This window comes from Lepidochelys kempii, chromosome 7 (assembly GCF_965140285.1).
Source record: "Lepidochelys kempii isolate rLepKem1 chromosome 7, rLepKem1.hap1, whole genome shotgun sequence".
Taxonomy (NCBI): domain Eukaryota; kingdom Metazoa; phylum Chordata; order Testudines; family Cheloniidae; genus Lepidochelys; species Lepidochelys kempii.
Genome location: NC_136386.1, coordinates 31,112,181 through 31,126,220, shown reverse-complemented (window position 1 = coordinate 31,126,220; position 14,040 = coordinate 31,112,181). Strand labels below are relative to the sequence as shown.

At 46.7% G+C, this 14,040-nt stretch overlaps 2 protein-coding genes across 3 annotated transcripts in view; one reads left to right on the top strand and one right to left on the bottom strand.

Moving 5' to 3' along the window:
* The window catches only part of MACROD1 (mono-ADP ribosylhydrolase 1), a 184,340-nt gene that overhangs the window by 131,510 nt on the left and 38,790 nt on the right, over positions 1-14,040 (bottom strand). The gene's annotated exons all lie outside the window — the stretch shown is intronic.
* On the top strand, positions 8,845-11,499 carry FLRT1 (fibronectin leucine rich transmembrane protein 1). Its single transcript, XM_078853938.1, has one exon. The coding sequence runs from the start codon at positions 8,877-8,879 to the stop codon at positions 10,860-10,862; it is 1,986 nt and encodes a 661-aa protein (XP_078710064.1). The 5' UTR covers positions 8,845-8,876; the 3' UTR covers positions 10,863-11,499.

Sequence of the window (14,040 nt, the reverse complement as noted above, 5' to 3'; positions counted from 1 at the left end):
TACCTACAGGAGTGGCAGTTCAGTGTCAGGTGTGTAAATGGGGGAGGTATTTATAAGGAGGCGATATTTAGTGCATAGCACACTAGACTGGGATGCAGGACACCTGGGTTCTATTTCTGGCTCTGCCATTGCCCTCCTTCATGACCATGGGCAAGTCATGGTCTCTGTCTGTGCCTCAGTTTCCCCATCTGTAAAATGGAAACAATGATAGTACCAGAGACCAGGATGAGACCTTCATGGGGTGGGGGGAGATTACCCCACATGAGCCCACTACTGGATTCTGACCCTTCCTGTGAATCATCTGGTACCAGCCACTCCAAGAAATAGGAAACTGGATTAGATGGACCTTGACTCTGATCCAGTCTGGCAAATCCAATTCCAGTATTTACACTTTCAAAAGGAGGTTGAAAAATTTGAAAGGATCCAGAGAAGAAGCACAAGAAGGATACAAAGTCTGGAGAACCTGCCTTACAGTGGGATAGTTGCGGAGATCAATCAATCTAGTTAGCTAATCAAAGAGCAGGTTAGGTGGTGACTTGATCGCAGCCTATAAGAAAGTTTACAATATGGAGATTTCTGAGAACAGAGGGCTCTTAAATCCTCTGTCTAATCCTGGTGCCCACAATTCAGGAAGGATGGTGATAAATTGGAGAGAGCAATAATGATTAAAGGATTGGAAAACATGCCTTATAGTGAGAGACTCCAGCAAACCAAAGATTAAGGGGTGACTTGATCACAGTTTATAAATATCTACAGGGGATACAGAAATTGGGCTCTGCAATCTAGCAGATGCAGACCTAACATGATCCAATGGCTGGAAGTTGAAACTAGACAAATTCAGATCAGAAATAAGGTGTGACTTTTTTAGCCTCACTCAAAGACTCTAAGTGATGGAGAATCCACCCTTTCTCTGGATCAGCTCTTTCAATAGGTAATCCCCCTCCCCTTATTTCTAGTGTGAACTTGTCTAGCTTCACCTCATGGCCATTGGGTCTCCTGCCTTTGTGTGATGCACTGAAGAGCCCTCTGCTCTCTAAATCTTTTCCCCAAAGAGGTACTTCTAGACCATGGTCAAGTCACCTCTTAACCTTCTCTTGGAGAAACTAAACAGAATTATCATCTTAAGTCTCTGACTCGAAGGCAGGTTTTCCAGACCTTGAATCATTCTCACAGCAATTTTCTAGACCCTTTCCAGTTTTTCAACCTCCTTTTTGAAATATGAACACCAGAACTGGACACGGTATCCCAGTAATGGTCTCATCAATGCCATGTAGAGAGGTAATACTACCTCCAGACTCCTACTTGATATTTCCCTGTTATATGCCGAAGGATCATGTTCACCCTCATAGCTACAGAATCCCACCGAGAGATCATGTGCAATTGGTTAGGCAGGAGGTCAGATTAGAATAATGGTCCTTTACTGGCCTTAAAATCTAGCAAAGCAGGTAACTCTGAGCCTAACCTCCCAGAATGGAGTTAAGGGACACTGTGTAGAGTTGGTCAGAAATTATCCAATGGAACAGTCTTCTGTCAGAAAAAGCCAATTCAATGAAATCAAAATGTTTCACAGGAATGTCTTGATTTCATCAGTGTTTTCAACAAAAAATTATCAAACTATTTTGTTCAACTTTATCATATTTACTATTATGTTATGTACAATATATAATCATTTTCCAGGCCTCAAATCATTCCTACTGCAATTTTCAGAAGCTTTTCCAATTTGTCCACACTCTCTTTCGAAGAGTGGACACCAGCATTGGTCATGGTACCCAATAAAATAGTAGAAGCAGTGGAACAGGTTATCTAGGGAGGTTGTGGGATCGCTGTCATTGGAGGTTTTTAAGAACAGGTTGAATAAACACTTGTCAGGGATGGTCTAAGTATACTTGGTCCTGCCTTAGCATGAAGGGGACCTCTTGAGGTCCCTTCCAACCTTATATTTCTATGATTCTATATTATAATATAAAAATCGAAGTGACAAACTTTAAATAAAGTGCTTCAAAAATGCCATTTCTATATTTCCAAATCAAAATTGTTCAGAATTTTCACTTCACAAGAAATTTAAAAATTTCTAAGTCAGGACCAAAGGAAATTCCAAAGTGTCAGAAATGTCTGCAGAACAGAAATCCCAAATTCTGATCACTGTCCAACTGGATAAAATCACATCCTTACTATTTGTACTAACTAAATCCATGGCACTTTTCCTGAGTTGGGGGTGTAAAGTCCTGAGCAAATGACACTCAAGGTAGCTGTACTCGGTCCTTGGGGATGTAGGGGGAGAGGAAATAAGATTTGAAAGTGCTTTTCAAATATTAAACCAATGAAGTTTAACCATCCACATGAGGGTCATAATCATCACCCCCATTTTACAGCCTGGGGAATATGAGCTGAAAAGAGGTGGTAGGGGCTCAAGAGAATGCAGCTAGGCATGGAACCTGGGTGTCCTGACTTCCAGGCCCCTGCTCTAACCACTAGACCCCACTCCCTTCCCAGAGCTGGGGACAGAACCCAGGAGTAAGCAGCACTGTGTATGTGTGTTTGTGTGGGGGCTGTTTTAAATACATTTCTCCTTTTAAAGAGCCACTGAAACAAACAGACAAAAGCTCATATTCCATGCCCAACTCCTCCTCACAATTAATCCCTGCAGTATGACTAAACGGAACCACATTTCCTCCAGGGAACCTTTCCCCCACACCCAGGGGCAGATCTGAGTAGCTTTTAGCAGCATTGCACACACACCCCCGACACGTGCTCCTCAGTCCACTCGCTTCCCACTATGAAATCCTCACCAGCACCATCTCCCACTCTCCTCCACCTCCTTCATCTCTCTCCCTTCTTTTGATTTGGCCTTTGTAAAAGGCACACATGAGACAGGCCGTGATGTCTAGTTGCTTCTGTTCTGCTGTCTGCATGGATGCAGATGGGCCCCAGAGGGATAAACTGCGGAGCAAGGAGCTGAGCTTTGGGGGCAACTGAGTTTAAAGTATTGGAGTCACAGCAATGCTAACAGATCCCTTCAAACTCCCATCGGCCGGTGCGTACAACTAGTGGAAACTTGCATTCAGGAATGGAATAAAGCACCAGATTTTTATATTCTTCCACCCTGAAAAGAGGTGGATTAACAGCAGTTCTCAACTTGGGGTCCGCAGACACTGTCTAAGGGGTCCACGAAAGGTTCTCGTTACCATAGAACAGTGATTTTCAACCTGGAATCCCCAGACTATGTTTAAAGATTTCCGAAGAGGCCACAGCTCCATCTGAAAAATTTTAGGGGTCTGCAAATGAAAAAAAGGGTTGAGAACCACTGGATTAAGGCACTTGATTTGTCGCATTCTCCCCCAGGTCCACTGGCTTCAAAATAACCAAGGGCCAAAACAGAAATGCCACCACGGCAAAGGAACAGAGAGCATCTCCCACGATGCTAAGGCCCTCATACCAATCAATAGCCATATGCAAGGCTGGAAGTTTGGGCAAGGGGCCTGCAATGGAAGTGAATGGATTGTTCTAAATGTAATGGGGGGCAGATTCCCAGGTGGTGTAAATCGCCGGCATTCCACTGACGTCAATGGGGCCAGATTCCCAGCTGCTATAAACTGCAGGCTGGCTTGGGAGTTTATTACTCCTCCCTGGCTGGCTGATGCTGTCTGCAGAGCAATGCAGGAGCGTTGCCTGATGGAACGTCAAGATGCATAGGCAGATTTTAATGTTTAAACGTATTTCCTCAGGCAAAGAAGGCTTGGCAAGCTGCAGAGTGGATTTAGCAGCAGTATGAATTATTAGGCAGGTTAAAGACTCCTGCAGGAATTCAAATGGTTTATTTTGGTGGGTGTCATGCTCAGCCGCTCAGAAGCATCACTCTGCATTGATCATGGGCTACACTTCCATCAGCCTTACCCCCAACTCTTGGCAGCCAATGCAAGCTTTTCCAAAGGGATTTTGTTGGCCCAGTTTGAGATGCCTTAAAAGAGTCTGATTTTCACAGCCCTTTGTTCAAATCAGCCTCCTCTTGAGGTGATTGGGTTAGCTCCCAACCCTTATTCCCAGCGGGGTTAAGATTAGCACCCAGGTCTCCTGATTTGCACTGTCAGTCCTTGGTGCCCTTGTCACTAGTCCACACTGCCTCCATATGGGACCTTGGCTAACTATGCTAGGCAGGCAGTGGTGCCTAGTAGATAGGGCATTGCACGCGGACTCAGGAAACTTGTGTTCAATACCTAGCTCTGCCACTGGCCTGCTGGATGACCCTGGGCAAGTCGCCTCACTGCCTTATACCTCAGTTTCCCCATTTGTAAGAAGGGGATAATGATCCTGACCACCTGTGTAAAGTGCTCGGAGTTCTACTGTTGAAAGATGTGGTAGAAGAGCTAGGGGCTATTAGTAACTCAGTACGTGGTGTCAGTGACAGTTAGGCTGAATTCATTGCCACAAGAAACTGCTGACTTTAGCAAGATTTCAAAAGGAGAATTAGACTGGCAAAGTCTTCCAAGTTTAGAACTGGCCTAAGTGCCATTCTTAGGAGCCTAAATCCCCACTCAGGTCTTCTATATCTCAGGCTTGCACACTTACCCCTGCACCATCCTTCCCTTGCAGTTTGCAGCTGCTTTACACTTATTCTGCATGGCAAAAGCTTTGCACAAAACCAGAGCGATCAGGACCAAGAAACCGTTTGACTCACTGAACGGCGAGAGTATTAATAAAGCATCTTTAACTATTTGAGGAACTTTTATGGTCCCATCAGGTGGATGAACAATGGATTTTTTGGTTCATTGGCAGTTTTGAAAAGTAAAAAACAAAAATCATTTCTTGTCAGACCAAAAATTTTAAAAAGTTAAATTGTCAGTGAATTGGAAAGTCAGGGGGAAAAATTGTTTCAGGTTGAACAAAACACTTCGTTTTGACAAAATCAAAGCATGCTATTTTGAATTTGAACCTTTTTGAACTTTCAAAAATGAAATTAAAAGAAATGTTCATGCTGACATATCAAAATCTTTCCTGTTGAAAATGTCAAAACTGTTTTGATTTTTCAGAATTTTTTTAAAGTTTCTTTCTGAAACAAAAAAAAATGTGTGAAATCAACACAAATTCATTTTTGATGGGGCCCAACGCAGTATCCCTGCACCATCCTTGCTGCCCCAGATTAGACCAATGGGCCAATCTGTCCCGCACTTCCTTAGGTCAGACCAGTGGTCCATCCAACCCATTCGCTGCAGTTGAGACCTATCTATGTAAGGCACCCAATCTTGCCTCTATTACCATAATACCTGAGCACCTCACAATCTTTTAATGTATTTATCTTCTCAACCCCCCATAAAGTGGGGCAGTGCTATCCCCATTTTACAGGATGGGAAACTGAGGCACAGAGAAGCTCAGTGACATGCCTCAGGTCCCCTAGGAAGTCTGTGAGAGAGCAGGAATTGAACCTCGGTCTCCCAAGTCCAAAGCTACTGCCATAACCACTGCATTACTGTTTGTAAAGCTCACTGCAGGTTAGTTCTATGTATTGTCCTTCACAAGAGGTTAAGAAAAATTGTCAAAGCAATTTTAAGGGAGGAATAGGAAAAAATATCCACAGTTTGTCTTCAAAGAAGCAGCAGGGGCCAAAAGAGATTGGGAAATGAGACCCTTATTTGGCAGTGAGAGATACTGAGCCATAAAGGATTTTATGTCTCATAATGGAGGAAATGGCCAAAACTAAGAGTGAGCCGGGGAAAAAGGAGACAGGGAAGAAAAAAAAGAAATGTAAAATTTATAGAGGAGCCGAATGCATAATGAACTCAAGCAAAGTGAGTGGTTCCTAGTGATTTAATGGGCACTGGCCCAGCAGAAGACCTCGCTGGCTCAAATCTTCCATGTAAAGCCCTTGTAAAAAACTAACATTGGACGGGGTTTAACTCAGGTGAGGTGAAAGGGCCCCGGATGAGTCCCTGTAAAGCATAACCTGTGGTAGAACTCACTGGCACTGTTCTCCACAGGCAGCCTTTCACCGCAGCCAAGCTGGGGGACAAAGACAGAGCCACAAGGAAGGGAGGTGAGGTGAGGTTAGGGATAGATAGATAGATGGGAGTGTGTAGGGGGGTGGATGGATAGATAGGTGAGAGATGTTTTTGGGAAGTGATGGGGAAAGAAAGAGGTATCGATTTTTAAACTGCAATAGAAAGAAAGAAAGAAAGAAAGAAAGAAAGAAAGAAAGAAAGAAAGAAAGAAAGAAAGAAAGAAAGAAAGAAAGAAAGAAAGACCATCTAGAGCAAAACCCCTGTGTTAAGGCGCAGTAAAACTGAAGCAGGGTGTGTGCCTATGAGTCTGAGTTATGGGAGGTGCCAGCAGAGCTTTGGCCCTAGAGCAAAGCCCCTGTGTTAAGGTGCAGTAAAACTGGAGCAGGGTGTGTGAGTCTGAGTTATGGGAGGTGTTCCTGGAATGGGGATTACTCCCCTCCCCAGTGAAGACATCATCTAGGCCAATGGTCCCCAAAATTCACTTCGTGCCCCCCTTACCTCTAGGAGAGCGCACCCCACAGTTTGGGGACCTCTAATCTAGGCATACCCCTCCCATTGCTTTACCACCATGCAATCCTCTGTCCCCATCTACTCCACTGCATCCCTCTCCCAGCTACACAAGGATCCAGGCAAATAAAACCTACCCATAAAACCAGGCGATTTACTGCACTTAATTTGATAGGCTACATAAACCATGAAATATAAACAACAGGACATAAAAGAGCAGCCAAAGCAGGTGGCCTTGTAACAAAGTGCCCTGTGGCCTGGACGGTCTCTCCTCTGCAAAGATCTGTTGCCGCGCAGTTGGGAAACTCAGAGGCTGGGTGCTAACACAGCAGGAAGGATGCTAAGGCAGGAAGATGAGTGTCTGCAATAGAGGCAGGAAGCAGGAGCGCTCTGGTCCGTGACTCCATAAACTCCACCATTATCCATCATGCCACAGCGCAAGATACAATCTCAACTCTATTACAATCCTGAGCCAACATAGGTATTGTGCAAAGTGGTAACAACCTAGGATCCGCACACACATACAAGGTGACATGCAGCTGTTGTTACACAGCCTCAGAAATTCATCCATCTCTGCTTAACTTTAGTTCAACCAGAAATTATTCCAGGGCCATCCTGTGGCCTTTCACCCTGGAGATCAGAATAGATTATCACAGGGGTACCTTCTGACCTTAGAATCTATGAACTTCGAGACTTTGCACTTGAAGCTGGCTGCAGCCCCAGGCACACCTCAGAGAGAGCATGATCGAATGGCTAAGCCCTTATGAGGGGAATGAGGACACCTGGGTTCTATTCCCGGCTCAGAAAGTGGGGCAGGAACTGTCTATTACTTTGTGCGTGTACAGTGCCTAGCAAAATAGAGGCCCAATCTTGGCTGTCCCTTAAGCGCTACTATAATACACATCGATAAAATTATAGCAGTTAGAGCAGCAGGGCTGGGTGTCAGGACACCATGGTCCTAGTCCCAGCTCTGGAAGGAGAGTGGGGTCTATTGGTTGCAGCAGGATGGGCTGAATCCCTGGGTTCTAGTGTGGTCTAGTGGTTAAAGCAGGGGGATGAGAATCCAGATACCTGGATTCTATTCCTATCTCTCCCATTACCATAATGCCTAGGAGTCTCAGTCATGGACAGTCATGGACCCCATTGTGCTAGGCTCCTTGTGTACATGTCTCCACACTAATGGCTATGCCGGTAACACTACATCAGTAAAAAGTCATCCCACAATCCACACAATTATACTGAGACAAACACTGTGTGCATAGCAGGTCTTAGACTGCAAGATCTTTGGGGCAGGGGATGTCTCTCACTATGTGTCTGTGCAGAGCCCGGCACAATGGGACCCGGATCTCAGTGGGTTCTGTGCAGTGCCAACACTATCAATTTGATCGACAGATCTATATCTATGCACTACCGTAACACCACTAATAATGTGTAAATCTCAAATCCCCTGAAAGACACAAATCTGCAGTGCATTAGTTTCTCTCTGACACCCTTTACCGAGAGGAACGATGGGACGAGTGGGTGGCTGAGCGACAAGGAGAGACAAATGCATGCAGGTAGCGGGAATGTGCGCACGTCTCTGTTATCTGCTTCTAATGTATGCAGTGTTGTGGCTATATCTCCGAGGCAGCTGGAAGCTGGTGTGTCAGCGTTGCCATTAGAAAGCTCTTATTAACATGGATTTATACGTCTTCTGCAGCAGATTTTGCAGCCTGACAGATGCCGGGGGAAGATTTAGTGCTGGAAGCAAAGTGAGGGGGGGGGGTGCATTAGTGGTGCTGGATTTTTTAATTGATAAGGGGATCTGCTTTTTGGGTCGTAAAAGGAAAAAAACCACCCCAGATTTCATCTGGACCATGGAGAAGTTTTGTTGGGATTTTTAGCTGAGTGATTTTATTTTTCAATCATCAAAAATAGATGTACCTATCGGCTGACTGAGTCTTTGTTGTGAGGTGGTGTGATTTATTGGTCAAGGCACTGGACTAGGACTCCAGACACTTGGATTCTGTTCCTGGCTCTGCCACTGACTTGCTGGGTGACCTTGGGCAAGTCACTGCCTCTCTGTTTCCTTCACGACTCTTTGTCTGTTAGAGTCTAAGGTCTTCAGGGACTGCCTTTTGCTGTGTGTCTGTGAAGAGTCAGCATATCAGGGCCCTGATATTGGTGGGGGTCTATGCAGTGCCTGACCTGATAGATCCATCAATCGATTGATAGACAGAACACCCAATGCTCAGCCCCCATTCCCATGTTGCAGGCCTACCCCATCTCTAATCCCCATGTAGCTCCACCTCCATAATTCAGGCTCCTCCCATTTCTCTCCCCTCTACAGGTCCCAAAGGTGTAACCCAGGGTCCACTCCCCACCACCCCCGGCACAATGACAACAGCATCCACGGTGACCTCCACGGTGGTGACCACAGCATCAGCCATGGACCTGCGTGACTGGCTCTTGCTGTGCTATGGCCTGGTGGCCTTCCTGAGCGAGGTGATGGCCAGTGGTGCGTCCTGCCCCTCGGTGTGCCGCTGCGACAACGGCTTCATCTACTGCAACGACCGGGGCCTGACTTCCATCCCAGCCGACATCCCCGACGATGCCACCACCCTGTACCTACAGAACAACCAGATCAACAACGCTGGTATCCCCTCCAACCTCAAGTCCAAACTCAACGTCCAGGTGATCTATCTCTATGAGAATGACCTGGACGAGTTCCCCATCAACCTGCCACGCTCACTGCGGGAGCTACACCTCCAGGACAACAATGTGCGCACCATCGCTCGCGACTCCCTGGCCCGCATCCCCCTGCTGGAGAAGCTCCACCTGGACGACAACTCCGTCTCCACTGTCAGCATTGAGGATGACGCCTTTGCTGACAGCACCCGCCTCAAGCTGCTCTTCCTGTCCCGCAACCACCTCAGCAGCATCCCGTCTGGCCTGCCTCGCACTTTGGAGGAGCTGCGGCTGGATGACAACCGCATCTCCACCATCCCGCTGCATGCTTTCAAAGGGCTAAACAGCCTGCGGCGGCTGGTGCTGGATGGGAACCTGTTGGCCAACCAGCGCATCGCCGACGACACCTTCAGTCGGCTGCAGAACCTCAGCGAGCTGTCCCTGGTGCGCAACTCTCTGGCTGCCCCTCCGCTTAATCTGCCCAACTCCCATTTGCAGAAGCTGTACCTCCAGGATAACGCCATCAGCCACATCCCCTACAACACCCTGTCCAAAATGAGGGAGCTTGAGAGGCTGGACTTGTCCAACAACAACCTCACCACTCTGCCCAAGGGCCTGTTCGATGACCTGGAGAGCCTGACCCAGCTGCTGCTCAGGAACAACCCTTGGTTCTGTGGTTGCAGCCTCATGTGGCTGAGGGACTGGGTCAAGGCCCGGGCTTCAGTGGTCAACGTGAGGGGGCTGATGTGTCAAGGGCCAGATAAAGTGAGAGGCATGGCCATCAAGGACATCACCAACGAGATGGATGAGTGCTTTGAGGCGGGTGCACAGGGCAATGCAGTGGCAGCCAAGACCACCACCAGCCACGCAGCTGTCACTACACCTCAGGGCTCCCTCTTCACCCTCAAGGCCAAGCGACCTGGGATCCGCCTGCCAGACTCCAACATTGACTACCCCATGGCCACAGGGACCGGCACCAAGGCTTTGGTTCTCAACGTCAAGCCATTGACGGCCGATAGCATCCAGATTAGCTGGAAGGCCATGCTACCTGCTGCTTCCTTCCGGCTCAGCTGGCTGCGTCTGGGTCACAGCCCAGCGGTAGGCTCCATCACCGAGACCCTGGTGCAAGGGGACAAGACCGAGTACTTGCTAACGGCCCTGGAGCCCAAGTCCACCTACATCATCTGCATGGTCACCATGGAGACAGGCAGCACCTATGTGGCAGATGAAACTCCGGTGTGTGCCAAAGCAGAGACAGCTGACACCTACAGCCCCACTACCACCCTCAACCGGGAGCAGAACGTTGACCCAATGGCTGGGCTGCCTCTGGCAGGGATCATTGGTGGGGCAGTGGCCTTAGTCTTCCTCTTCCTGGTCTTGGCAGCCATTTGCTGGTATGTCCACCGGACGGGCGAGCTGCTGACGCGGGAGAGGGCCTACAGCAGGGGCAGCCGGAAGAAAGACGACTACGTCGAATCGGGTACCAAGAAGGACAACTCCATCCTGGAGATCCGAGGTCCTGGGTTGCAGATGCTTCCCATCAACCAACACCGAGCCAAGGAGGAATACGTAATCCACACGATATTCCCATCCAACGGCACCAGCTTATACAAAAGCACCCATACCATCGGCTACGGCACAACCCGTGGATATAGAGACGGAGGCATCCCAGACATAGATTACACCTATACATGATGGAGAACCATCGCTCCCTCTCAACCCCCACACCGCCCCATGCGGCTGCCACCGGATGGCTTACAAATCGAGGAGAAACTATTTTCTCTAACAGAAACGGCTTGAATGGCAGGCATTGGGGAGAAGGGAGGGAAAAACTATTTTGTAGACCAAGGGGTGGTTAAAAATTAAAAAAAAAAAGACATAATTTATATTTAATATTCCAGATTTCAAACGAACAACACGTGCTCATGGATCGTCATGGATTGAGGAGAAAAAGCTACCTATTCATATCTTTCCTCTCGTGTAAATCTATTTTCTTTTTCAGGAAATAGGTTATAAAAGAAAAAAAAATTCAACACACAACTGTCATTCCTGACTGCTGACCGTTGACGGTTTAGCCATCCCCGCTTCAGATAGGAGAGGAGGATTTTTCTCTCATTTTAATGGGATCTACTTCCAACCCTTTCCTGTCTTTATTCCCATAACTGGTTGCTTGGTTTTACTTTTTATGCCGCCTTCGTCAACGGTTTTGTTAAGAGCGAACGGATTTGGATTTCCCCCCTCTCCCAAAGCTGGGGGGGAAATGGGAAAATATTCCATATTGCAGCATAGTTCCTGGGCGCGGACAATTGAATTGGACCCCTTGGTTAACTCCAGACACTTCAAGTAGAAACATTATCTAATTCAATTCATAGCTTTGTCCATAGCAAAAAAAATTATATATATATATATATATATATATATATACACACACACACACACACAAACCTCCTCATCATCATTTTCTTCCAGACAGCTCGGGTGATGGCTTCCAGGGGATAAGGTGCAGGATGCTGATGTCCAAATGTATCTCAGGTTCCATTGGGTCACATATATTTGGGGGAAGAAGTGGATTTCGATTCAGATTCCAGCACAATAGGCTTCGGTGGAAGATTCTGCCTTTTGGGCCAGGTGTTGGGAAGCAGGAATGCACAGGGGGCCCATGGTGCTAGGAAAAACCCATTCTGGGTCACCGCTGGTTTGGGAGAATCCTGCTGAGATGGTTAGAATTGCTCGAAACAAAGCCACAATGGTACTTTCTTTTTAAGAGCAGGACCAGGCAGGTTTGCTCAGGAAGCCACAAAGATATATAAGCAGCCCCAATTAACACTCATCTATCTTCCTTGGAAAACCCAGCCTTGACTTTTAACTTTCTTCTCCTTTTATTAACATTCAAAGGTTTTAAAATTACACCCAGGTCCGAAATCAGGATAGGAGCAACTGGGTGCAATTCCATGGGCTTGGGCCTGAATGTTTTAGGAAAGGTGTGTGCAAGGTCAAGTGCAAGGACATGGTACTACACCCCAGCAGTGCTGGGGATAGAATCCAGGCATCCTAACTCCCAGTGTCCCCCCCGCTCTAACCACTAAACCCCACTCGCTCAGGTGCACAGATCTAGCCCTGGGCTAGAACACATGCATAAAGAATCCGCTGCAGTGCCACTGTGCTCCTGTGAGGCTGTATCTCAGAGCAGGGTTTGTGGAAGGTGCATGGCGATGCCCTGGTGCTAACTACGGCATGTGGGCCTTTGTCACTAGCAGCCGAAGTACCAGATCTCAGAGGCTCATAAGGTCATCACAGAGTGGACACAGGATCTAAAGTCGCTGAAAGAGGTCTGGGGGAACCAGTGAGGGGGCTGTACCAGCCTAGGCATGAATATTCACTTGCCCCCACTGCTGCCTCCTCCCCCCACACACACACACAAAACATGCACACAGAGAAACACAGAGAAAGACAGGTGTTTGTCCAACCCGTTCTGACATATCTCCAATGACGGAGATTCCACAACCTCCCTTGGAAGCCTGTTCCAGTGCGTAACTACTCTTCTTATTAGAAAGTTTTTCCTAATATCTAACCCAAATCTCCCTTGCAGCAGATTAAGCCCATGACTTCTTGTCCTACCTTCAGTGGACATGGAGAACAATTGATCCCCGTCCTCTTTATAACAGCCCTTTACATATTGGAAGGCTATTATCAGGTCTCCCCTCAGACTTGTTTTCTCAAGACTAAACATGGCCATTTTTTTTTTAATCTTTCCGCATAGGTCAGGTTTGCTACACCTTTTATCATTTTTATAGCTCTCCTCTGGACTCTGTCCAGTTTGTCCACATCTTCCTAAAGTTTGGCGCCCAGAACTGGACACAGTTCTCCAGCTGAGGCCTCTCCAGTCCTAAGGAGAGTGTGACACTTACCTCCACTGTCTTACCTATGACACAATGATATTAACCTTTTCTGCAACTGCATCATATAGTGGATTCATATTCAGTTTGTGATCCCCATAATCCCCAGGTCTTTTTTGGCAGAACTACCACCTAGACAGTTCTTCCCCATTTTGTAGTTGTGCATTTCATTTTTCCCTCCTAAATGTAGTACTTTGCACTTGTCTTTAGTGAATTTCATCTGAGTGGTTTAGACCAGTTCTCCAATTTCTCAAAGTCATAAAATGTTTTCAACCCCTCCCAGCTTGGTGTCATCCACAAATTTCATAAGCATATTCTCCTTTCCGTTATCCAAGTCATTAATGAACATATTGAATAGTACCAGACCCAGGACAGACCCCTGCAGGACCCCACTAGATACACCCTCCCAGTTTGACGGCATACCGTTGAATTACTCTTTGAATTCAGTTCTTCAACCAGTTGTACCCACCTTAAAGTAATTTTATCTAGACCACATTTCCCTAGTTTGCTTATGAGAGTGTCATGTGGGACTGTGTCAAAAGCCCAATATTAAGATCTATGTCTACCGCTTCCCCCCTATCCACTAGGCTAGTAATCCAGTGAAAGAAGGAAATTAGGTTGGTTTGGCATGACATATTCTTGACAAATCCATGCTGTCTGTTACTTAGTACCCTATTATCCTCTAGAGGCTTACAAATTGGTGGTTTAATAATTTGTTATTATTTCATACATACATACACACACACACAGTTGAAAATCCTTGATTCTGGAGAATAGGAATAAATACAATTATCTGGCTGATTGGAGAGCCGGCAATAAATATCCCATTAGCAATATCTGTAAAAGGTGCTGTCTCCTTGCTGATGGCTCTGCCAGTGGCTTTCATCCTTTAATAACTAAAACAATCCCACATAAAACACTTTTACCTGCTTATGACAAAACAATAGATGCCAAAACTAAACGAATTCTAGACCAGA